Raw genomic sequence first — 26544 nt, 5'->3', positions numbered from 1 at the left:
CCACGGGGAGAGAGAGACACGTAAACTCCAAATATACAGCAGGCGTCAGGGTCGGGATCAAACCCACGTCCTCCTGTGTACCAGGCGAAGTAGTTAACATCTCCTAGCCATCGTGATTTGTCTCACAGGGTCGAACAGAGGCTATTATATATCGCACCTCCTCTTGCCTAATCACATCATCCCATAAGTGTTCTTGTTCTTTTACACTGTTGTTGAAAAAATAATTTCATGGTGGTTGTCAAGGAGGCCCCAACTGGTAGCTTTGTACACCACGGGGAGGGGTGGGGGGCAAGGCAGGACCCCCCGATGCCTCCAAACTAAACACGAAGTATGACATCTGACGCCGTGACGTAGAAGCACGCCCCGCCCACCCCCCCCATAGTGCGGGGCCCGGGTCGGTCACCCCCGAGTCGCCATACTCGAGGGACGGCTCTGGCTGTGGGAGTTGCTAAACGATTGCACGGACCGCACAATGCGATAGGCGTTGGCGTCGTTCTGTCGAGTGTTCGGTGACAAGATAACGCAGACCGCGCGCCTCCTTCGCGCGTCCGTAGACACCCCACGGACGCGGTTTGACGCATCCCGCTGCTTCGTCGCCTCTCTGCTGGGAGATCTGTTGACGTCACTGAAGTGATCGGCGCCGAGGAGGCGACGGCTCGGCCGTCGTGACAGCTCACTGGGACTTCGGTCACGACAACGGCCCCACCCGAGTTCCATTCCCATCAACGGCTGACATAAAAGTGGCGAGTGACATGTGAACCGGTCCTATAGGCAATCAGCTCACCAACCCGCACTGGCCGGCGTGGTGAAGTATGGTCAAAAATCGCCATGACCGACACAGGGACTGTAGCCATAACAATATTACAAGGGCTGTAAAGACAGAGGAGCACTTCTGAAATGTATTTGTACCGATCGACGAACTGCAATAAGTGGTATTATTATAATGGCGATGTAATGATGATTGTGATAATTGTATTGTTCATATGATTGTGATAATGGTATTGTTATTATGATTGTGATACTGGTATTGTTATTATGATTGTGATAATGGGATTGTCATTATGATTGTGATAATGGGATTGTTATTATGATTATGATAATGGGATTGTCATTATGATTGTGATAATGGGATTGTTATTATGATTATGATAATGGGATTGTTATTATGATTGTGATAATGGGATTCTTGTTATGATTGTGATAATGGGATTCTTATTATGATTATGATAATGGGATTGTTATTATGATTGTGATAATGGGATTGTTATTATTATGATAATGGGATTGTTATTATGATTATGATAATGGGATTGTTATTATGATTGTGATAATGGGATTCTTATTATGATTGTGATAATGGGATTCTTATTATGATTATGATAATGGAATTGTTATTATGATTGTGATAATGGGGTGGTTATTATGATTATGATAATGGGATTGTCATTATGATTGTGATAATGGGAGTGTTATTATTATGATAATGGGATTGTTATTATGATTATGATAATGGGATTGTTATTATGATTGTGATAATGGGATTCTTATTATGATTGTGATAATGGGATTCTTATTATGATTATGGTAATGGGATTATTATTATGATTGTGGGCCGCAAAGAAGCGGTGGAGACACCGCACGCCTGGGATGCTCGCACTGATCGACAGCGAGAGAGGAACACACGGGTGAGAGAGGACGCACGCGGAAGATTGCGGGCATCATCCTTGAGTGTCACGGAGAGAGAGAGCGGGAGTTGGGCAGGAGGCGTCACGGCTACACGGGGACGATTGGCCGATGAACGGAACGCGTCCGAGAGCACAACCCCCATCGAGGAGACGAAGCGATGAAATCAGTCCGTGGTGCGGCAGCTCGAATTCGCGCATCGCAGGATCGTGAGAGTTGGCGGCTTGAGGAGGCGGCCTTCATCCAGCAGTGTATAGAGCCGCGGGAGGCGGTGTGACATCTCGAACGAGTCTCCTCTCCCCGCGCCGCGGTGCCTCCGCACGTGGTTGCGTTGCGCAGCACTTGATGCGAATTATTGCCAGACAGCGCGCGGGGTCAGGGCTGGGATAGCAAAACACAGACGGCGGAATTCGTTCAGCTTCCAGTTGTGTTTCCCGTCTGTGCGGCACACACACGCACACATATACACACACACGCACACACACACATACACACATATACACATACACACACACGCACACATACACACACACGCACACACACGCACACATACACACACACGCGCGTATACCCACGCGTAGAAGCAGACATACACACAGACCCGGGGAAATACCGAGAGGCGAGTGGGTGGGCGGGCGGGCTGGCGAGCGAGCGCCCTAGGAATGATTAAACGCCCTCGCAACCGTCTGATCACGTTTGAGACGCGATCTCAGGAGTGGTCCCAGACTAATATGGCTGTAATAATAATAACAACGCAGTCCCGTGCAGCCGCTTGCCAAGGGCTGGCAGGCAGCAGCTGCTGCTGCGAGCTGAGCGGAGAGCCCCAGCCCCGGAGTCTGCGTGCGGGAGTCCCCGGGACAGAGGGCACCACCCCCCCTGCTCCCCCTGCTCTCTGCCACCTTGGCCCAGCGTGCGCGCTCAAATCTGATCTCGGGGCCGCCAGGCGCGCTCCACATCCCGACCAACTGCGATTGTTCGCGCCGCTAACCGGGTAAGGACTTCACGCACATCGGGGTGGTTTTATTATTTAAACCAACGACGACATCAACAACAACGGAGACTTTTTTGGTAATGACGTCTGGAAGATGCGGCTCGGCTACACGCAGACTGCAGTCTGCAGAGTCGCCTCAACCCGGCGCTCCTCACCCGCGCTCCTCACCCAGGCGCATTTCACACCCACGCCGTGCCGTGTGCAATAATCATCACAGCAGCAGCAGTAGTCAATCCACTGCTGGATGACGGCCTCCCCCAAGCCGTTGCCGTAGCCGCCACCTCTTGTGACCCTGCGGTGAAATCAATCCACCGGGCGGTTTCTGCGCGCACCAACAGATTTCCTCGCTCCGTCTCCACGTCGGTGGAACTCCAGGAACGCGTTCGCTTTTGTGGCTGCCGCTCCGTTGCGATTTGTTGACCGTCCTCGCCCAGTGTGGCCGTGACGCGCGCGCTGCCCCAGCTCCGCTCACTTCGCTTGACAGCCACCGCGATGGCGTTCGCGATTTACGCGCAGAGAAAAGAACCCGATCCGAGCACCGTGCGCCATTGTGGCGGAGAGCGACGCCGCTGCTGCTGCCGCCGCTGCTGCCGCCGCTGCCGCCGCTGCTGCCGCCGCTGCCGCCACTGCTGCGTTTTCCCCGGGGCGCGACGCTCACCGCGACCTCGCAACTCGCGCCTCGCGCTCTTTATTTGCGCACACGAGGTCACTCCTCTCTCTCCCTCCACAGCGCGCCCGGTCCCTCTGATAAGTGTGCTTGGCACTTGGTGAACTGATCTTGCTGTTGCTGATGATGATCCTGCTGCTGCTTGCGTTATCTCGCGACGTGTGTGATCGCGCTGCTGCGCGCTCTGCGTGGAGTTCGAGTCGGGGTTGGATGTGGAACTGGCGGAGGCTCGGGCTGATCGCTCACTGGGACCCCCAGCCGCCCCGTGAGCCCGGCGCGTGGTTGCCCGGCAGGGTGCCACTGGGCGAGTGGGCACTGGCGTGGAGGGATGCCTCGGGGTGCTGGGCTTTGGGTGCTGTGGCGCAGGGTGCTGAGTGCTGGGAGTTTGGTGATTGGGTCTGTGGGGTCGGGATGCTGTGAGGCTGGGGTGCCGCGGGGTGCTGTGAAGTTGCCTCTCTCGGTGGGGCCGGGTGCCATGTGCTGTGCACGCTGCTGCCGGGTGGTTGGGTGTGCGAGTGTCTCGCTGCTGCGAGGCTGGACTCTGCTGGGTGTTGCCGGGTGGTGCCAGAGCGCCGTGTCCCCAGGGCCGGGCGCGGCTGCGGGCTGGGTTCGCGCCGAGCCACGCGTCGGCAGCCAATAGGAAGAGATTCCTCCAAGACGCGTGACCTCACTTCCCAAAACGAGAGAAAATTCATCCGGTTACATTTGTCGTCGCCAACAATTGCGAGCTAATTAGGTAAGGGGCGAGCTCCTATGCGGCGCCCGTGAGGAGGAGGAGCGCGAGGAGGAGAGGATGGACACCCCGGTGAAGGTGAGATGCGTCTCGCGCGCGCGGGGCGCCGGAGGAGGCGACGCGCGGATGATTCCCATTTCCCACTCCTCCTCCTTCGCCGATAAATTTCCTTTTCCTCCGCAACTGTGTGTGGCTGCCGGGCTGCGGGGCCCCGGTCGAGGCGCCGGAATGCGGCGCAACGAGGGGAGAGCGAGAGAGGGGAGAGCGAGAGAGGGGAGAGCGCCGCACCCCGCGCCAAGGCGCGTGACGCCGAGCGCGCCGCGGTCGCGCGATCCCTCGTGGAAGTCGCTGGGCACGAGGCGAGGGTCGCGCTCAGAACCCCCGACGGGACTCGGGTCACGCCGAGTGTGGCGCCGGGGTGCGGGCGGGGGGGGGGGGCGACGACGCCGCGCGGGACCCCAGGGGTGGGGGGCGCCACTAGCAGCCCCTCTCGGTCCCCGGGGGACGGCGTTCGTACGCGGAGTTAGTCCGCTCTCGCTGAAGGTGAAAGCGCGCGCAGGATGTGAGCTCGTGTGGGCTGTACGCGCGCGGCGTTCGACCACGGAGGATGTCAGCGCGCGGCGTCAGCGCGCAGTGGCTGTGAGCTCGCGCGGGCCGTTGGCGCGCGACTCCGTGCGGACTGTGCCTGCGGCGAGGCGCTCTCCTCCCCGTGCAGTTGAACAACGGAGCCGTGAGCGCCATTGCGAGTCTCGCGGCTATCGACTCGTGAAGAGCAGGGAGCAGGAAGCAGGCAGAGATGAGCGTGAGAGCCAGAGGGACCCCCAGTAGGGACACACGAGGAGCGCGGTCGCCGTCTCTGCGACTCCTCGAGTGAGCACCCGTGCCCAGCACCGCGTCCCGCGCACCGCGCACCGCGCGCTGCCTGAGTATCACACACACACACAGAGAGCGCGTGACTGCTTGGATGTCACGCGCTGGCACGGTCCACCCGGGGCGTTGCCGCGACTTCTCATGCCCAAGGCTCATTCACCACTCGATATTTCCCCAATGCGACGCAGGCAAAGGCGCAGGTCTGCAAGTGCTCGCTCACTCCGCTGCTGGAGGGAAGGGGGCCTTGGATGGCATTTGCTCTTCCGCGCCGACCAGACGCGTTGGTGGTAGGGGGCTGGGAGGTGCCCACGCTTTACCCCACCTTGACACGTGACCTGCCAAGCGACTTGGTTGTGGTGATGAACCCATTTGTACTGCTCCTGGGTGGACAGAGGCGGTGGCGGGGGGGGGGGGCAGGGTGAGAGGGGGGGGGGGTTATGAAACTTGCCCCATTGTTTTCAACTGCCGTGCCGGGAGATGGAATCGAACCGTTCCCCGCCGCCGTGGCAGTTCCCAGCCGGGTTCACCGTGCGGCTTCATGCGGGAATGACCAAAGCGCTCCGTGGACGTTAAAGGTCACTCCGAGCTCACGAGCAAGAGCGAGTCTCCGTGTGAGAGTCACTGCCACAGTGCGAGAGCGACGCGGAACAACAACAACCACCACCACGCGTGCCCCTTACACTGCCCAAGTGAATAACACGCACAGTACATGCTAAGCGACGTTTCGGGCAACGGGCCGTTCTTGCGAGCAGAGAGATGGATTCCTGTGCCAATGCAGAACGGCCAATTGCCCGCAGCGCCCGCATTATAAGATGCACTCCCCCCCCTGCATCTTCCCCGCACCTTTGATTAGCACGGTTGGCTACGTACTGTGCGAAAGAAGTTAAATACACAAACAAAGCGTCTCGTGGTCCTGCAACCGCGTGTCTGTGTGAGCGACCAGATCTGTGGATAACTTTGCCAGCACCGTGCACAGGTTGGAGGTGCGTCTTGCTCTACGGGGGAGGCTCCTCATTGGGGGACGGGTTATTGGCGAATGTGTTGTGGGGGCTGTCGGTGCCGTGGAGTGCGCTAGCAGTAGCAGCAGCAGCAGCAGGACAACTCCTGCTGCTGCTGCCACACCTATGACTGCTGCTACCGGCCTCTCTGCTGCGTGAATCCCCCCCCCCCCCACGTGACTGCCGATTCCCTGCTGCCCCCCCCCCCTCCCGCCAGCCCCAGTCTCGCAAGAGCGAGAATCAGTTCCACTCGGGGTTGTTGGTTCACATCCTCTGCAGGGCTATGATGATGATGACGACAACAATAGTATGGTTCATTGAGTAACTCGTTTGGTATCCGCGCCGCTCCCCATAGCGCAGGGCGACCGTCACAGGCGGCCCTTCCGCGTGACAGGCGGACAGCCGCCCCCAGCAGGGCGAGGGTGGCGATGTTGCGGGGTTCGTCCCAATGGAGCGCTTTTCAGTGCAATCGGTCACATTTGGACCGTAACGCCGGGACGCAATGGGGCCCTCACCGTTTCGAACGTCGTCAGGGGGAATCGCTTAGCGACTCATCATCGTGAAGCAGACCGGCGAGTGTGTATCTATATTAGCGTTAACGCACCCGCGGTGATAACCAGGACGGCCTGCGGAATTCGAGCCGCAACCTCTTCGCTGTGCAACGCGCGCGGTGAACGCGCTGCCGTTGGGCCGCTCGTCCAGGAGGAGCCGTACCCTGGCTCGCCTGAGAAGGCGGCACGGCCACGCGTGGACTGGTACCGCGTGAAACAATCAGTGCGGGGATAGAGTGTCGCTGTCACTCCTCGAAACGCGGGGATCTTCTCATGGGTCCTCCGGTTTCCTCCTCCTTCTCCGTCTGTAAACACGCCTTGATTGTCTGAAAACATCTTAACATAAAGAGAGGACAGCAGAACTTGGGAAATTGTTAGTACCGCCGACTTCTCACTGCCTGGCTTGCTGCTGCTGCCTTCCCACTGCCACGTATCCACGGTTCCTCCTCGGCGATCGCGAAAGATCAGCACCATAATCTTTATTTATACCGGAGATGCAATCTCCACGGACCACGACACCGCCCACTCTAACCCTACACATCCTTGTCATCAGTATTATTATGATTTCATGTAACAAGCAATCTGTAAAATATTTAATAATAACACTCGGAAAGTCATCTACAGGTGAATCACAACGGCGCCTAAAGTGGCGCAGTGGTGAGCGTGCTGCGTGCGCTCCGAACCCGTCCGAGTTCGATTCGCGATCACAGCCAACGTCAGTGGCGAGTGATATCGGACCGCTCCCTGCACCTCACTGACCCGGATGTTTGTTAACACCGCTGCCCTAAAAAGTAAAACATATAGAATAGGCGACGGTTCGGGCAACGACCCTCTTTGCACTGTGGGATGAGGGCCACCCCACTCGGTGTTGGTTTGGGGGGCTGGGGGAGAGATATTCATCCAGCAGTGGATGAGTATGCGTGCCAGAGTTGTGTATCGTTTAATTCGAGAGGCGCTTCAGCTCCTCACTCTCGCGCCTAGCCGGGACCCGTGGCGTCACACACACCGACTGTGGTCGAGGGTCATTGCGGAGTGGCTGCCGAGAGGAGGAGCACTGACGTGGAGATGGAGCGATGAAATCGGTTCACGTGCAGGTGCTGCATGGATTGGTACATGGCAGGATCGATGTATTTACTGTATGTTTAACATCTTTCGCACCGTACGTCGCCAACCGTGCTAATCGGAGGTGCGGCGGCTTGGGGAGGCCTTCGTCCAGCAGTGGAGTGACCATGGCCGATGACGACTGTGGTCGTCTGGCCATGCAGCGGCAGCTGCCGAGCTGGCCTCTGACTCCGCTGGTGAAGATTCGAAAAGTCGAAGCCGGTCTAAGAGTCGACCCGCGTCAACTGACGCTGCTGGGAAACTTTGTCTGCAGAGGACGGTGACAGTGAAATGCAGAGACGGGCGCTCAGAGAACGTGGTGATGATGATGATGATTATTACTATGACTATTTAGTTTGTTGTTGTCACGGTCATTGCCGGTCAAACGCTGACCCCTGCGGCTCTTCCTCATCTGCCGCACATGCCGAGGAATCGGTCCACAAGGCAGCTTCCTCTCTCATCCACACTGAGCTCAATCCCCACGCTGCCGCTCGCGACGATAAGACAAAGTTCCCCCGTATAGCCGTCGTAGGCTGTTGGGGTAAGTGCTGTTTGCAAGCACCCAACAAGGCCGGCACGGAACGCGACGCGAGGTCGGTGGGAACGCCATGTCCGGCCGCCTTGTGCTTCCCCAGTGCTGATGTTTATACACTGCACCAGCTTCTCATTTAAGGCTGAGTCAACGAAGAGGTGACCCAGGGCCGGCTCAGATATTCGCCACTGTTTTTGGGTACTGAGCGGGAATTGAACTCGATTCAATTCCCGTGCAGTGATCGATCCACAACCACGCAACACGAGATACACACACCTCCTCGCCCCCTCACCCACCCACTCACCCATCCACACACTCACCCACCTACTCACTCACCCACTTACTCACTAAACCTCTAACTCACTCACACACCCACTCACTCATTCACCCACTCACCCACCTACTCACTCACCCACTCACTCACTCCCTCACCCACCCACTCACTCACCCACCAACTCAAACACTCACCCACTATATCACTAACCCACTCACTCACTAACCCACCCACTCACTCATCCACACACCCATTCACTCATTCACCCACTCACCCACCTACTCACTCACTCACCCACCCACTCACTCACTCCCTCACCCACTCACTCACCCACCAACTCAAACACTCACCCACTATATCACTAACCCACTCACTCACTAACCCACTCACTCATCACACTGGAAGGGCACACAACACTCCATATCCGCGTCTTCCCTCTCACCGTTCCAATTTGGAATCCCCTCCTCCTCCTCCCACCATCGTCTTCTTCCGCGAGCTCTCACAACAACAACAACCTTAGCCAATTCAAGTGACTTGTCAGCTCGTGTCTAATACACCTTCAACAGTGCTATTTTCCGCCGACCGCCTGGTGTCGTGTGCTGTGGAGCTCGTCCTCGGCACCTGGGGGGTGAATGCGCGAGCAATCCCCGTGGCGAGGGTGGCTGGAGGGAGGATTTAGGATAGGCGCGGAGTGCCTCTACGCGGGGAGCTCTGGTGCGCTGCGGACTTTCCCTGGGCGCGCTGGCCACTGGGTTGTGTGTTGTGTCTGTTGAACGTCTTTCGCACCGTACGTAGCCAACCGTGCTAATTGGAGGTGCTGGGGAAGGACAACAAACTAAACACAAAAAGTAATTCTAGAGAAATGAGTTTGTCAATCTTGATAATTTAAAAGTGCATCCGGTGGCTTCCGAATATCGAAAGAGCGCCTCTGAAAGCGCACGGTGTAGTGCCCGTCTTTGTTCGATGGCGAGTTGCTGCTGCTTATACTGTGGGAATGATCCGAGTTGGCGTGACGATGGTTGATGCTCCTTGACGAGAACGGAGAGGTAACACTGACATCAGCCGCGCGCCGTCCCCTATGAACGCCTCCGTGAATGTCGCTGCGCAAAGACTCGGAGCCAGACGACTCGGAGCCAGACGACTCGGAGCCAGACGACTCGGAGCCAGACGACTCGGAGCCAGACGACTCGGAGCCAGACGACTCCCCCGCTCCGTGTGGGGGCGCAACGCGGATGCTACCGCCACCGCGCGCGACAGCGCAGTGCGAGAGACATTTCTCATGCGCGCTGTAACAGGAGAGAATGACCCCGCGACAGAATGGATGATACATGATGTTCATGCGCAGGGAAGCCAATCGGCGTCAATGGGCGGCATAGTATTGACTTCTCGATCCACAAATCATCATTTACCGTTCATTCTGTCGCGAGTTCACGACACCGTGGACCTGAAGCGCCACGTTTCGGCAACAAAACCACGCGGGCACAGATCTTGACACGAATGCTTTACTTGCACTGCGGTGACGGGAGGAGTGGACATGCGATCTTTCTTGTTGTGACCTTGGTAACTTCGTGGCCGGGGTGGAGGGGGGGGCGAGGAGGTTGGGGTGTGGAGGCGGGTTGGCCTAGGAGATGTTAACTACCTCGCCTGGTGTACAGGAGGTCGTGGGTTAGATCCCGACCCTGACACCTGTTGTATATTTGGAGTTTGCGGTGTCTTTTTCCCCGTGGCTGCGTCCTGCGGTTTTTCCCTCCACATTTGGAAACATGTGTTCAGAGTATTTGGCTGCTATAAATTTCCACGGGATAAGTCACTTTGTTGAGCTATCGTTTGTGGCCAGGTCGCTTCTGAAAGAGATCTATACAGATCAGTGAGCCTTAGCTGGTATCGGTGGTCTTCGTTGGTGGTGGAGGGGACTCACAGCCTCCAAAAAGTTGACAACCCCTGGATTAACTCGCCCGTGCTGTGTAATGGTCAGCGCCCTGGGCTTGCACACCAGGGGACGAGTGAATGCGCTCCACAGGCCGCGTGCGGTGGGGTAACGCGTGGGCACTTGAGTCTGGTGGCCAGCGTGCGGAGTGGATCAGCGCTGCCGCTCGACTCCGGGAATTTGGCCAAACTGAGGCAGCTTCCCCAGGAGGTGATGTCCTCTCTCGGCTCCAGCACGCCGAGGGTAGTGGGGGTGGCGGTTAGGAATGTCGTGTTCGGGCTATAATGATACCGACACTAAAACCTGCACCACCACCACCACCGCCACCACCACCACCACCGCCGCCGCCGCTAAACCCTCTCAAGTTCGGACACCACCAGGCAGCCTCTCTCTGATCTTCGGGGACTGCGAGCGGCGCTCAGTCCCACGCGGACCTGCGGCTCCGTGGCGGGGCACCTCGGGGCGCAGTGCGGCTTCGCCGCCCGCTGAGTGCAGCGCGGGGCTTACGGGCGGGCAGCCTCCTGGCTCGCTCGCCGGGAGCGCAGCGCGACTGGGCCCCGCGGTCTCTTCAGGGGCCTTGCAGAGAGAGAGGGAGTGCAGCGGAGAGGGGGGTGGGGGCATGGCTGCGGTTTGCTTGCAGTCGGACCCCAGGTGACAGGCGAGGAAAGGTCTTGAGGCTGCGCTTGAACAGTGGCAGGCAGGGAGTCGTCAGCACGGACGGCAGGGGGAAGGGGGTTTCGCATTGCGGTGCAGCAGAGGAGAGTGAGCGACCTCTCACTGGCCGAAGGTTAAGTCGGGGCTTCCATAGAGAGCCCTTGGTTACTGGAGCGGCGGAGAGTGCGTGTAGGGGATTAGAGCGAGATGAAATGGGAGAGGCAGGCAGGGGAGAGTCCGTGGCGGATATTAAAGAGGGTGAGTGCGATCTTGGCTTTGCTGGGAGTGGTGCCGGGTCGGGGCGACTCGATCTCAGCTGCGGTTGCGAGCGACCCCGAGTGAAGGCGACTTGGAGAAGAAGAAGGTGAAGGAGCGGGACGCGTCTCGCAGAGCGCCACGGGGCGAGGTCGAACATCGCGCAACGAACGGAGCATGGGTCGCGTTGTTTTGGTGGCAGTATCGGGGGTGGGTGGCGGGTGGGTGGCGGGTGAGGGGTAGCGAGGGGGGGGGGTGCGATTGACGTTGCTTGGCCGCGACACCGCAGTCGCTATCGGGGCTCGCAGATTTCCGGCCGCGGTGCAAACTTCCCGTCTAGGGCGCACCCTGCCCCTCACCCTGCTCCCCCCCACGCTTCACCTCCCCATTCTCCACACAATATTAGGGGCCCCCAATCTGCACTACTCCGTGATTTGCTCTCTGCTCATTGTTTCGTGAAACTGCGTTTGGCAGTGACCAATAATAGGAGCTAGAGGCGCAGCCCTGCAATTGACGCCTCTGCTGGCGAAAGGTCATCCACGTTGCTGCACTTCCACGCCGATCCAGACGTCTCGGGACATCCCATCCGAGTACGGACACCGTCTAGGGCGCCGCGGTGGCGAGATGTTGACCACCTCGCCTGATATACAGGTCGTGGGTTCGATTACGACCCTGTTGTATGTTTAGAATTTGCGTGTCTCTCTCTCGGTTGCTTCGGTAAAGTCACGTAGAAGGGAAATAATAAAATAATTAAAATAAAAACATTCTCACGACGTTTCGGCCACAACGCAAGCAGCCGTCCTCAGGTGAAGAATATTAGGACGCGGTCTTTCCGACAGCCATGTTCTTCACCTGAGGACGGCTGCTTGCGTTGTGGCCGAAACGTCGTGAAATTTTTTATTATTATTTTATTATTTCCCTTCTACGTGACTTTACCGAAAGAACCAAGAATATGAATCCCTGCAGTCACGAAAGCTTTAAATTTAATTTCGTCTCTCTCTCTTCCCGTGGTGGCGTGGCTTTTTCTGCGGGTCCTCCGGGTTTTCCATACACATTTAGAATCAACATCACCACGCGTTTAAAGTATTTGGCTGCTGCTACAAATGTCCACGTGATAATCCACTTCGTGTAGCTATCGTTTGTGGTCAGGTCGCTTCTGAAAAAGAGCCATGTAGGTCAGTGCGCGTTACGGTGGCGAATTGTCTTGTAAAGTAAAGAAAGCTGATGAGACACTGCGTGTCGAGACCTGTGCACCGCGTCGCTTGCTATGAAACCAACGTTGCATGGGAGAGGAGGGAGTACACACGCTGGCCCCCATCACGTGTGAGCTTCCGGTCGCCAGTAGCCCAACATCATGGGTCCCGCTGCCCGTTGTTTATCATGTCACTTTGCCGGGCCGGAAGATCAAATTTAAGCTACCCTCTCTCGCTGCCTCTCTCTCTCGCTGCCCTCTCTGGGAACCTCTCTCTCGCTGCCCTCTCTCGCTGCCCGCCGGGGCGCCACCGCTGCGGTCTGGCCACGGTGTGCAGTCTAAACTATAAACTAGTTTTGGTATTTTACCCAGGTGAGGCCCACTGAGCTATGTAGCTCTTTTGCATAAGCGACCTGGCCATCACAAGCGAAGTGGCTCATCACGTGGAGATACATTGCAGCCCAATAGTGTAAACGCGTGATGTTGATTCTAAATGTGGAGGTGCCAGGCGAGGTAGTTCACATCTCGCCACCGTGGCACCCTGTCGACACAATCCATCCCGCACGATCGCAACCACCTCGGCAAACATCGCTCTCGACGTGAACTTGCTCCTCCTCCATCTCCCACGTAGCGCACAGAGGGAAGCGGTGGTAGCCACTCGCGAAAAGAGGGGCAGCAGACGCCGACTCCTCAAGCCTACGAGTTCAACTGACCGACTCCAGGCCCTAGGGCAGGAGTCGGCAACCACAATAACGAGGAGAGGTTTTTTTTCGAATTCGTAAAAAAACCCTCATTATTTCAAGAGCCGCAATGCACTGTGGGTGAATACGAGACGGTGGGTCCTTAATAAATGACGTCACGAAGTAGTCCTGAAAGAGCCGCCGCATGCGGCTCCAGAGCCGCAGGTTGTCGACCCCTGGACTCGGGGTTCAACTGCAGCCTGCAGTGTTTAGTTTCACGAGGTGAGAGAGAGCTCAAGAGATGAGGATGAGTGTCACCTGCAAGCGTGACCTGGGTCTCCCAATATGACGATTGGCAATGATCGTGGGTATCCAGACACCCCCCCCCCCCCCCCAATATGTGCGTTGCTTTTATCAAAAGCAGGAGATGAAATATTCTACAATTTCACATTCAGGTGGTCAAGCCAGCAGACAACCGCGCCAGGAACACGAGCGGAGTGGTGTAGCATCACCGCTGTGATGTCGCCGTCGTATTTGCGGATCAGACATTGCGTGGTTACACGTTGTACGGTCTGTTCTGGATGACCACAGTCGCACACTGGAGATTAAATGAAGCCAGGAGACACGTGCAGTAGCATCACCCCCAATGCACGCGCGACCTGGGTGACACATCGGGAGCTATTTAACAACGGCAACGTTTGTGGATGGGAATTACAGAGCGAGGCGAGTCGCCGGTCTCTCCCGTCACAGATGTGTCACCCCCCGCCCCGCCCCCGTAGTTGACACGCTCGGTTGTTACGATATTTGCCCAAGTCGGGTGGTGGAGGGTATTCATTACATGGCCTAACCCAAAATCAACGATGAATCAAGGAGCAATCCAACCGATGTGGGTGGAATTTGAGCATTACTCACGAGAGCGCCGTTGTTTTTATTTGGAAACTACTTTTCTGACTCATGCCGAATTACTCGGGACGGCAGACATCCAAACATTCCGGAGCAGGGCCCCGCTAAGACCATCCCAAGCCGCTCCGTTGCCACCGCGGGTTCATTGCACCGCAAGCCTCCTCGGGGTCCCTAACGCCACGTCCAGTGAAACCTCTCTCAGCGCTCGACCTCAGACAGAGCAGCCCAATCGGGAACGCTGCTCCGGCAATGGTCTCGGATTCTCGGCACACGCCACAGCCACCTCTTCGCCTGACCGTGTCCTCGCGACACCTCGCGGGGTAGTAGCCCACGTCGACTCCACGCACCCAGTGTTCCCAACGTTTGGTTTCGAGCAAACTCCTGTCCCTGCTGATGAGACACCGAACGTCAAAACCGGCCCAAGGTGTGCTCGCGTGTGAACCACTGCTGCTGGGATGATGCACTCAGCCCCACAAGGCCGTGCGGTTGATGGGATGCGTAAACATATTGTTTGATATTATGTGCAGGGACTGACTTTCAAGGAAGGCAAGGGTTGTGCGGAATGTTTGTAATTACGTGCGTAGCATCGTTATGGGCAGGCGTGCCGTGCACTAAAGTTGTAGTGCCTTACGCCGACAATCCCGACTCCAGGACAGCCTCTCAGCACTCCGGAAGATATGGAGTGAGAGATGAAGCCCCCCGGTCCCTCTTCACTTCTCAAGGGAAGCGCGCAGTCGAAACACCTCAACTACACGTGCCAACCGCCAATACGGACATGGGCATCACACATTCCTGTAACGTTATAGAGACCCACTGACTCACATAGAGACCCATAGACTCACACAAAGACCCATATACTCACACAGAGACCCACTGACTCACACAAAGACTCGCTGACTCACACAAAGACCCGTTGGCTCACAAAGAGAAATATAGACTCACATAAAAACCCATAGACTCACACAGAGATCCATAGGTGCATACATAAACGCATAGACTCACACAGGCACCCATACTCAGAGACCTGTAGACTTAGACAGAAACCCGTGCACTCATGGAGATCCACGGACTCACACAGAGTCGCCACGCCTGGTGGATCGCGAGCTGCTCGGAACTGGGTGGGGGGGGCGCAGGTGCTGACCACACCGCTGCTCAGTGCGATCGGGCGGGTGAGGAGGTGAGACTCTTCCCCACGTGCTAAGTGGAGAGGTGCAAGCACAGCAAAACCCCGGTTTACGTCAGGGATGCTCTCCTGAATGATGCGACGACGAATATCGAAACGACGTAATTCACAGCGATTCACAGCGGGGGGTGGAGTAGGTGGTGGTGGTGGCGGGAGGCTGAGAGGCGACGTAAACGTGGGTTGGTAAGATACACGAAGAATGTAGTTGTGTTTGTATATTTTAAGTGATTTGTTTACCTTTCCTATACTTTCCACTCCTGTCGTGTTTTGCGTTGTTTGTTGTTGTTTGTTGTTGTTTGTTGTTGTAAGCATCAGACCCGCCCCTACTGGATATCTGTGAAAAAGAGCTTCATCGCTCATCGGATTCCTCCAGTATATAAATACACATTCTGATTCGGAGATCAGCTCGTGGTATTAACCAAGGGACGAAGTATTTGCGAACGACGGTAAGGGTGGGAGACGTATAAATGGGGGTATTACTGTACTTGTATTGTTTTTATCATTGTCACCACATCGCAAGGCCGCGAGTGCGGCATCGTACGGCCACGCTGGGCGAGAGGAGGAGAGGTGGCGGGTCACGGGAAGCCGTTGCGGAGGCGGAAATTTCCGTCGTGACCGCCGCCGGAGTGAGCCGGGCACTGATGGTGCGGGATGCCGTGGCGGGGCCAGGGCCAGGGCCGTCTGTGGGCGGAGTTTTTGTGACCCCGGGATTACCACCCTCCAACCCGCTCCCCTTCTCCATGCCACAGGGTCAATGCCCAGCTGCTCAGAGGTCAACAGTGGTTGCCCTTATGGATAGCCTGCTCCCTGCCACAGAAATGTGAAATTTCCACCACTTTAATGTTATTAAAAAAATGTTGCTGATTCTGTCAGAATGTTGCCTTCAGACCACTGACTCACAATTGCCGTGCTGGTTTCGCGATGTTACAGATGTGGCTATTTCTGGAAGTATAACTCACCAACATCTGACGACTGCAGCAACTGTTTGAACTTCCCAACAGTTGACCCAAGTGTGCGTGAATTATGTGAAACTGTCATCAATAGTTCTACAAATCAGGATGCCATGAACATGTTCGCTCTTGTTATACTCCTTCCCTTCACTCTTCTTTATTCCAACTCCGAGAGTGCTGTTTGCTGCTGACCGCTCAACGTTGTGTGCCTTTGGGCTAAAGTTATTATTTATTTTTAAAACCAGAGCCCACATTCGGTGCCCGTATAACTGTCGCAACGCCCTCAATGGTTCGGCTGACGACGAACACGCACTCAATACACACACAGGGTGCTTGCCAGTAATGAGTCACACTACCTCGGTGATTTCGTCAAGGAGCATAAACCATCGACACGGGTCATCTTCGCAGTTAATCATCGAACAAAACCGGTCACCGAATCGCGCGTTTTCGGATGCGCTTCTGCGGCCGTCTGGAACGCTCCTCCTTCCGATATTAGGAAGCCACCGCAGCTCTGCACTTTGAAATCACCTAGATTGAAAACTAATTTATTTAGAACTGATTTTTGTGTTTAGTTTGTTGTCCTTCCCCCGCACCTCGGATTCGCACGGTTGGCTACGTACGGTGCGAAAGAAATTCTACATACATACCTGAGCTACATCACTGGCTCTGGGCACCGCTCCCACAGTGGCGGGGGTCGGTGGGGGGCGCCCCCCCCCCATCCCTGCCCCCCTGCCCCTTCACCCCTAACCGTGCGCACAATCACAACCTCGAGCATCACAGCCGGGGCCACCATTGTCCTCGCCCTTTCCTGTTGTTTCCACAGGAAGCGTTATCTGCCGTCAGCGACGAGAGCCCATTGTTCGACCCTTCCTTTGGGAGCGCGCGTGCACAAACGCCAGAAATGACCGCGTCCTCCTCCTCCTCCGGGGCCGACTACGACCCGGCCGCCAAAACAACCCATCAGCAGCACCACCAGCACCAGCAACCCCATCACCAGCACCAGCAGCAGCTCCAGCCCCAGCAGCAGCAGCTCCAGCAGCACGAATGGCTGCTCGCCCAGGCGGGCCGCGTCACGGTCAAGCGCGAGTACGAGCACGCGAACGGCGTCGAGTCCAGGTAACGGGCGGCCTGCCGCATCGCGAGATGCGGCAACAAAAATACGAGCCCACCGGCGAGCGCGCGCACGTCCCTTCCTCCTTCACCCTTCCGCTCCTTCCTCCTCCTTTCTCCGCCTCTCGGGTGTGCGCAGGGCCCCACAGTGCAGGCCCCCTGCCTGCGAAAGGCCCCGCAGTGCATGGCCCCACAGTGCAGGCCCCCTGGCTGCCAAGGGCCCCGCAGTGCAGGCCCCCTGGCTGCCAAGGGCTCGCACGGAGGCCCGAGCGAGTGCTTGGGCCCAGCTGCACGTGGCCGTGGCGGGTTTTTAAATCCCCGCGAGTGACGAGCAATTTGCACGGCGGCTGTGTGGAATGATGGCATTGATTGACTCGTTGCAAGTCGATGATTTGAGTGACACGCGACGCAATCATTGAGCCTACTTGCGGATAATGTAAATTACGTTCGTGAGGTATCATACAAAAGATATAATAGGTTTTACCCTTTCTGGAAATAAAACAGGTGTTAAGATGTTCAGACCCCAAATAGACACCGATTGCAAGGCATCAAGTCTGCATGAACCACACATACGTGTGGCAGAACATGCAAACAAACATGAAACGAATTGGCCTACACCAGAGACAGCCTTTATTATGGCCTTGTCTCACCAGTGTCAGACCAGAGAACGTCAAAAGGCGATGCACGTGTACTGACATTGAATGAGTCACTGTAGTGCGTGCCGCGGGGAGATTGGTAGACAATGGGATTAGGGGTAGCAGCCCGTTCTACCAGTTGGATCTGTGGGCAAGGCACGGAGCCTTCTGGGGGATCCAGAGTGGTGTGGGGCCGAGGGTGGAGCCTGGCCACGCTGGGGAGGATAAAAGTCGAGCTCCGACTCACAGTCGGGGCTGCTGCGATCTGGAATGGAACTCGTCGTGCCGTCGTCGTCGTGATCTTCGCCCTCTTAAAGCTGTGGGTCTGGCAGCATGTTGGCTGTCCCGACCCGGTATAAAAGAGAGAGTACCTCTTACTAGTGTCTGTGAATTAGTACACGACACACGTGTCAGAGTATTAATACCTCGGGTTGAGCAGTTATATCTATGGGACCATTGTTGATACTGGCTAAAAAGTCCCCATAGAGATAACGTTCATAGGCAGACGTTCCACATCTCTTCCCACATTTGTCTCCCTGCAAAAAGGTGGACACTTCATCACACGCACACACATCATCATTATCAGCCCCACAGTCAGCTGGGAGCACGTCCCTTTTATCAGCGGTGGTTTCATGCACTGAATTCAGTGGCATTGTGTAACTTAATTATACCAATGATTATGATAATTATGATGATAATAATTAACATGTTTATCCAGGGGAGACGCGCTGAGTCGTGAGACTCTTTCTCTGGAGGGTCCTGCATTGGGTATTTATTTTAAGGCATTTTCAACCAACCAATGACGGGTTGTATACACGTGGGGATGACACCAGAGCAGCCGCAGAAACCCAACGCCTTGCATGAGGGGGCAACACTATATCCTCGCGCAGATGCAAACAAATAGTCCACTTTCTGGACTGTCGGCTTCTGGCATGCCATGGCATGACACCTTCTCGACGTCCACGGGGAAGGGAGTTTCACAACGTCTGTGTGTGCGGTGATCCACCAACCCTCGCTGGATGCCTCCACACACCGCTGGGTCATAGCTGCCACGTGGGATAATGTGGTGCAACCACGCGTGTTCTATTCATGAACGTAAGCCCCTTTGAGCCATTCGTGGTGCTACATTCGTTGTTTGGTGTTTTTTTGATGCCTGGTGTGACAATCCCATAGGGCTGTATACTGACATGGCCGTACGAGCTAACCCCCACCTCCCCACACCCCGCCAATCATGGTCACGATTCGCTGTCTGCCTCATTGCGAGACATTGTTCTCAGTCTGCCTCGTTGCTATTGTTTCCTGAGTTGACTCCATTGCTTATATTATCTGTCTCGCTAGTACTGTCTGTCTCACTCCATCTCGTTGTACTGTCTGTCTTGCTCCATCGTGTTTGCACTGCTTTTCTCACCCTGTCTCGATTGTGTAGTGCAGTAGAACCACGTGTATACGAGGAATTCTATAAGGGCTGTTGCCGTTTAATAAAATACTGTCACACTCAACATCCTACGTTCACACCAGTGTAGGTGCACTCTATCTCGGTCCTTTACCCCGGAAACAGAATACTATTTGGGTCCTACCCTCGGCTACCCTTTGGGTTCTCTCACTTGTCTGCCCGGAGCGGGGGTTCAGCCAACACCGCTCCGCGACAAGGAGGGAGAGACCCTCTGCAGCCGATCCTTATCCTGGCTCCTTACGACGACCACGCCCCCGTCACGGGGCCCCCCTTAAGAACCCTTTGGGAGGCTCCTCCCCCCCAGCTCAGTTCCACCCATGTTCCCAAAGGTGCTCTCCAAAGCCCATTCCGTATCCCGTGATGTTACGTGATTCTTGATTGACAACCCGCTCGCACCTCCCTCTGATCGCCCCTTCATTGGTTAGATCAGCCGTCCTGGCTGCTAACATCAGTTAAAATTGCGGTGGGGGGGGGTGATAGCAATCAGCAGAGGAATAATAACACAATTATAACAGTAACAACAATAACAACAGCGCCGGAAGTGAGGAGGCAAGGCCGTCTGCGGGAGAATAACAAGGGTATTAAGGCAGAACGGCAAGTGCGAAGGAAGGCCTTCATCCCTCAGTCTGTGGTGCCGACCATCATCGGCGACGACGGATGTCTGTTGATAACGGGCCCAGAAGGCTGTGCTAAGCTGAACAGAGTGCCTCTGAACCATGTACGTGACGCTGGACCGCTCTCGCGAGCAGCATTCTGCCTGTGCGAGGGCGGTGCGTCCTCGGATGTCAGCTTTTCTCCTGACGACAGTGCAGGCAACTCATCGGGGGCGATTCAGAGGAGTCCTGTGGACGGAGAGACAGAAAGCTTTTGCTGCACCGCTTCCTGGTGGCTCGGCTCGTCGGACACATCATTCACTGGCCGCTCCGGAACTGGGGATAATTTGTCGGAACAGGGCAAAACATATATTTTTTACCTGGACGGGTGAACAATCCAGCAACGCCGACCGAACCGGATGCGAACACACTGTGGGTGGCGGACCTCAATGACCTCAACGGGACCTTGCCACAGGCGATGTCACTTGGGGGATGTCCCTAGGGGTACCTGGGGGCAATGCAACCCCGCTTTCTCCCCCTTCCTTCATGGAAGCCCGGATCCCCGATGTTCCTCTAACTGCTCGTTAGCCGCTTGTCGGTTGGCCAAATTACTTGTGGCGACCTCGCGTGCTTCCCGCAACCTATTCAACGTGACCTTCATTGAGGTGGGCACGGTGGATCCCTTTTTAGATGGGCCCATGCCCAATTGTATGTGCATCGGGGGTTCGGGCTCCCTCCCATACATTAAATAGAAAGGGGAAAATCCTGTTGAGGCGTGAGGGGCCAATCTGTATGCGGCAAGGATGCCCGGAATATAAGAGTCCCAATCCGACTGGGTCGCGTTGTCTTGGTGGCGCAATATGGACGTGAGGGTGCAATGTAAGCGCTCAACCATACCATCGGTTTGAGGGTGGTAGGGTGAAGTTCTAACTGTCTTTGTGCCCATGAGTTCACACACTTCTTTCAACAATTCCAATGATACATTTTTACCCTAGTCCATCAGGAGTTGCTCAGGGGCCCCCTTGTCCAACACATAACTGTGTAAGAAGGCATTGGCTATGGATGCAGCCGACTGATCAGGCAGGGGCCATGCCATGGGCCAGTGGGTGAGGTATTCTACCCCGACCAAGAGATACTTGTAGTCCCTTTGAGAAGTAGGGAATGGGCCTAGAATGTCGAGGGCCACAAGCTCGTTAACGCGCGACACCTTGATCGATCGTAGCGGGGGCCGATCGTGCAACCTTGGAGGTTTCCCGGCCAATAATAGTCCTGCTTGATTGTTAACAGGGTTTTCCGGACATCCAAGTTCATCAATTTCTCGTGCATTACGTGAGTCAATTTCCCTAGGAGGACTGTGGGCACCACAACACAGTACTTCAAAAACTCAGTGTCCCAATGCATGAGGAGGCCGTCATGAAGGACAACAACAGGGGACCCCGCCGGAGAGGCGTTAGGGTTGAACACCTTAATACGGCGTCTTAGTTTCAACAGAGAGGTATCATTCATCTGTAGGCAGGACCACTCACTGTGCGTGAGGCCCAGTCCGCAATCTGTGGCTATTGGCACTTCCTGAGGAGGAGCTGCGCCGGCAGTCGATAGCAACTGTGGCGCACTCCCCACTGCAGGCCTACAGCGACTGGTGCCCGTGGTACATTGACAAACCCCATCCAGTGCCAACTGAGACAAAGCTGACTGAAAGGTTGATCTATGCACAGGGAATATTGTAAGGTGGCATGATCCGTACGGACAATAAACCACCTACCATAAAAGTAGGGCCTGTACAACTGTACGAAGTACACAATGGCTAGCAGCTCTCTACGCATTACACAATACCGCTGCTCCACGGAGGACAACACGCGGCTGCTGGAGCCCATGACCCATTCGGCGCCGTCGACCACCCTGGAAAGTACGGCACCTATGCCCGTGTCGCTGGCATCGGTATCCAGGACAAAGGGCAGCGAGAAGTCGGGGTTACCCAGGGGAGGCGTGTCAGCGAGGGAATTTCTAAGCGCGACAAACGCTGCCTCCTCTGCCTTGCCCCAATGAAATTTCTAGCCCTTAGCACACAGCGTGTGGAGTGGCTTGGCAATAGTCGCGAAATCCCGGACAAAACGGCGGAAGTACGAGGCAAACCCCACGAAAGGGGGGGGGGGGGGGGGTTGGGTAAGCACGAACACATGCAGTTTTGTCAGGGTCGGTGGCAACCCCCGATGCGCTCACCACATGACCAAAATACCTCATAGACAACTGCAACAAGTGGCACTTTTTGGGTTAAAATTTGAGGTTGGCAGCGCGTTCCTTGATGAAAACCGACTCCAGATGCTGCAAATGTTCATCAAATGTGCGGCTGAAAACGATAATGTCGTCCAAATATATGACACGAGTCCCACTGTAGGCCCACTAAGACTAACTCCATGAGGCACTGGAAAGTGGCCGGGGCCGAGTAGAAGCCCATCCGGAGCTAATTAAAATAAAACAAACCCTGGGGTGTGCGGAACGCGGTTTACGGCTTCGATTCATTGTCCAACGGTAACTGCCAAAATCCCGATAACAAATCCAGGGTCGAAAAGTACCGCGCACCCATGCGGGGAAGCGGGTAGGCATCTGCCACAGAAAATGTATTAAGTTTGTGAAAGTAAAAGCAAAACCGGAGACCCCCATCCTGCTTTTTAACCAAAACAATGGGGGCCCCCCACGGGCTATTAGAGGGAGAGATGATGTCCGCCGCCAACATCTCATCAACAGCCACATGGACATGATCTTTCTCTCCAGGACTTAGCCGGTGAGAGTTTAACCAAATGGGGGGCGAATTTCCCATGTCGATGTGATGAGATAAGAGGGAAGTGCGGCCTATATCAAATTTTCCCTGACTAAAAACGCCGCCGTATTTATTCAAAAGCACCCGAAGGCGATCGCACTCTTCAAGTGATAGGTGCGGATTCTCCGAGCAAAGCCTATCGATCCACTCCCTGTCCGAATCGTTAGCTCCAACCACACTGCCAACAAGACCATCAATGGGCGTGGTGTCTTCCGCTGACTGGGCCGGGGTCGCATGCACTAGGACGGTGCCCGCCTGGATGACCACCTGCGACGGACCCGCGTTAACAACTTGCACAAAGGGTTCCTGGTTTAATGCCATGACCGTCAGGGCCCCCACTAGGGAAGAACTTCGCGATAAAAAATTTGAGGGAGTTATAAGTGTCTCGGCCTCGCTGTGTGCTGCGTTGCACCGCTAGCTGAATAGTTAACTTCGCGTTCAATAAACCCTCAGAGCCAGGATGAACGTCCGACTCCAAACGTCATTTATTGAGTTTAACGAGGTAAAACTGGTGAGAAAACACAGATACAGCATCTGTTATAACCCGGAAACACCAACACAATGAACACCACAGCACCAGAACATTGTCCCAGATAACATGTTTCCCAGCAATAGACCCTGGATGGACCAGGCCCCCACACTACCACTGAACAACTACACAATAGCACAAGCCGCTGCGTTGCATAAAGGCACATCATGTATTCATCACACTCCACCTAAATGTACCGCATTACACGTAACACTAAACTGTGGATGAGATACTTCGTCATCTTCGCTCTCAGGATCGCAACATAGCCACCTGGACACAAGTCTGACTCGACCTACGAAATTACAAGTAACATCCACAATAAGGAAAGTTGCAGGCTTCGTTGCTAACTAGGCCTCGTATTTACCACAACAACTTAACAGCACCATAAGGCATTTACATCACTATAACGGTCATTCCAACATTACAACAGCATTGCCAATATTATAAGAACATAAACAAACTTACAGACAATGTTTCTCAAAGTCCCACGATGGACAACTGCGGCTGGCTTCACTGGGACGTGATGTGTGCCGCCATCTTGAATTATGTGCGTAATGGCCGACGCCCGCGTGGTTAAGCGGGAATCTTAATTCGCAACTTCCTGGTCACGTGACCAAAACCAGCATCAAAAACAGGAAATCCCTGTGTACATACGCCCCCCCCCCCCCCCCCATCTGCCGTGAGGCAAAACTCCTGCCGTGAGGCAGAACAATAAGGATTCCTGTGTCAGTGACTGGCGATTGTAGGTGTTTCCGCAACCTCAAGGGCACAAGCATTTGAGTACCTGGCGGAATCCTCACTGATTCCATAGCCAGGGCCTGGACACTGGCGGCAACTGAAGTCAAGCGAGTGGGGGAGTGTAAAAATCTCAATCGGCGGCCTGATTACATCTCCATACATCCCTGATCGATTAAGATCTTGAGGGGCATTTTGGCCTGAAAGTCTGTACCCAAAACACATGGCATCGCCAATGTCTTGGAAACCAACATGGGACCCACCAATTCGATATCCCCGATTCGTATGGAGGCGGTAATCTGTCCCAAAATACCCCAAACTCCCCCCGTTTGCGGCTACACAAGCTCTGGCGACCAGGTTCAACCATCCAACGTCATGCGACAAAATACTGAAAATTGTGTCTGATATAATGGTGGCAGACGCACCTGTATCCACTAAAATGCGTACCTCCACCCCTTGAATATGACCCATAACTGCGGAGGAACTTGACGCTGCTGCCACCACCCGATGTGCGAGCGCGTCCTATTGCCACACGCCCTTTGGCCACTCGGCGAGCGACTGTGAACTCTATTCACGAGATTCAACCACGTTTGGTGTGACACAGCAATCTGATACCCGACCCCCGCTAGATGAATGAGGTGTGGGGAGCGGCCAAGTGAATAATGTGTCCCGACTTGCCTTTGGCCTAGAGGAAGAGGCTAGAGAAGGCTCCGAAGTCGTTTCGGCAACCCTTGGTGATGTGGCCCGACTGGCCACACTAGAAGCAAGTGGTGGGCCGAGGCCCTCAGCGAGGGAGGAGCCCTCGCCCGCCATTGCCCTCCCGGTCGACGTCCAATGGCACCCCTCCCGCGCTGGTCGCATGCAATGAAGGCGCACGCCTGCTCATCCTCCTGTGGTGTGACAACTTCCAGTGGCTTAACATCCCCTGCACACGCTGCCACCCCTGGCCACTGGCGCAGGCCGATGTGGGCCTGAATGCCCTGGGCCACTTCAAGAGAGGATACGTCGGCCTCCTTCGCGACAGACAAAACGATGCCCAGCTCCCGTGCCAGCAAAAGCAGATGTTCTAGCGTCAGGGAGTCGAACGCCGCCGAGTCGATCTTAGGGTAAGCCGCTTGCCCGAGCGCCAGCATCGCGCTGCGAAAAGCGGGAGGCGTATCGGCTTCCCCCTGCCTCCGCAGAAAAAACCTTCGGTGCGCGTTCGATGGCGAGTCGAAGATGACGGCCATCTGCGCGCACACTTGCAGGAGTGTCACTCGATCTATGGCCGGGATGGAATTAAACGCGGCCAAGGAGTCATTGTCCAAGGCCGTTGGCAGCGAATGCAGAGCCTCTTCACTCGACCACGCGACAGAGACATACGCCGCTTCAAAATGACACTGAAAAGCTTTCCAATCACCTCCCGACACGACGAATGTGCGAACCGGAGGCAGGCGGCAATGTTTAACCCCCATAGCGGGGCGGAATCCGGCGCGAGTGCACCAAGTTGGGTGATCGGCGGTGTGTGTGCGGCCGGAACAATGGCGCCCGATACTTGCATCGCAGGTGAAAACAAAATGGTGCCCGGTTGCTGTGTCGCAGGTGAAGACAAAATGGCGTCCGGTTGCTGCGTTGCAGGTGAAGACAAAATGGCGCCCGGTTGCTGCGTACACAGGTAAAGACAAAATGGCGCCCGGTTGCTGTGTCGCAGGTGAAGACAAAATGGCACAAAACACCTGCGTGGCGCTCAAAAAAATGGCGGGAAATTGCAGTTCCGACTCGCCAATGGCCACGTGCGGCTGAACTACCGCCGTGGACATCTGCGGGACCAGGCGCGCGGCGGTCTCCAACAGCTGACCGAGATGGCTTGCGGCGATCCACCAGTTCTCCGACGTTGGTGGCCGGGCGGGATCAGTATCCTCCTCCTGCACCGGCTGCATGAGACGCATCTCCGGGGGCATCGTAGGGACCACATCCAGGCCGTCCTCGTCATCCGACTGCACAACGGGTGGGTTCTTTCGCTTAGTGGCTAACTTGGCTACTGCTGGCACGAAATGTAGTGGAGTAGAACCACGCGTAGATGAGGAAGGGCTGTTGCCATTTAATAAAACACTGTTACACTCAACATCCTATGCTCACACCAGTGTAGGTGCACTCTATATCAGTCCTTTACCCCGGAAACAGAATACTATTTGGGTCCTACCCTCGGCTACCCTTTGGGCTCTCTCCCTCGTCTGCCTGGAGCAGGGGTTCAGCCAACACCGCTCCGCGACGAGGAGGGAGAGACCCTCTGCAGCCGATCCTTACCCTGGCTCCCTACGACGACCACGCCTCCGTCAAGGGGCCCCCCTTAAGAACCCTTTAGGCGGCTCCTCCCCCCCAGCTCGACTCCACCCATGTTCCCGAGGGTGCTCTCCAAAGCCCGTTTCATAACCCGTGACGTTACGTCATTCTTGATTGGCAACCCGCTCACACCTCCCTCTGCTCGCCCCTTCATTGGTTACTCACAATACTCCTCTACAATTGTACTGCTTGTGTTGCTCCATCT

At 55.6% G+C, this 26544-nt stretch overlaps 1 protein-coding gene across 5 annotated transcripts in view; it reads left to right on the top strand.

Moving 5' to 3' along the window:
- Window positions 1-2559: 2559 nt before the first annotated feature.
- The window catches only part of LOC144728681 (retroviral integration site protein Fli-1 homolog), a 35497-nt gene continuing 11512 nt past the window's right edge, over window positions 2560-26544 (top strand). The window contains exons 1-2 of one of the 5 annotated variants that reach the window (XM_078608285.1): window positions 2560-2674; window positions 16968-17260. In XM_078608285.1, coding sequence (XP_078464411.1) covers window positions 17046-17260 — 215 coding nt within the window. In that variant the 5' untranslated portion in view covers window positions 2560-2674; window positions 16968-17045. Of the gene's footprint in view, window positions 2675-3940; window positions 4153-16967; window positions 17261-25609; window positions 26005-26544 lie in introns of those variants that run through there. The other 4 variants (XM_078608283.1, XM_078608284.1, XM_078608282.1 and 1 more) reach the window with 4 other exon arrangements.

This window comes from Lampetra planeri, chromosome 29 (genome assembly GCF_965212315.1).
Source record: "Lampetra planeri chromosome 29, kcLamPlan1.2.h2, whole genome shotgun sequence".
Classification (NCBI taxonomy): Eukaryota; Metazoa; Chordata; class Hyperoartia; order Petromyzontiformes; family Petromyzontidae; genus Lampetra; species Lampetra planeri.
Note: the sequence above shows the minus strand (reverse complement) of the source record. Positions and strands in the feature narration are given on the sequence as shown.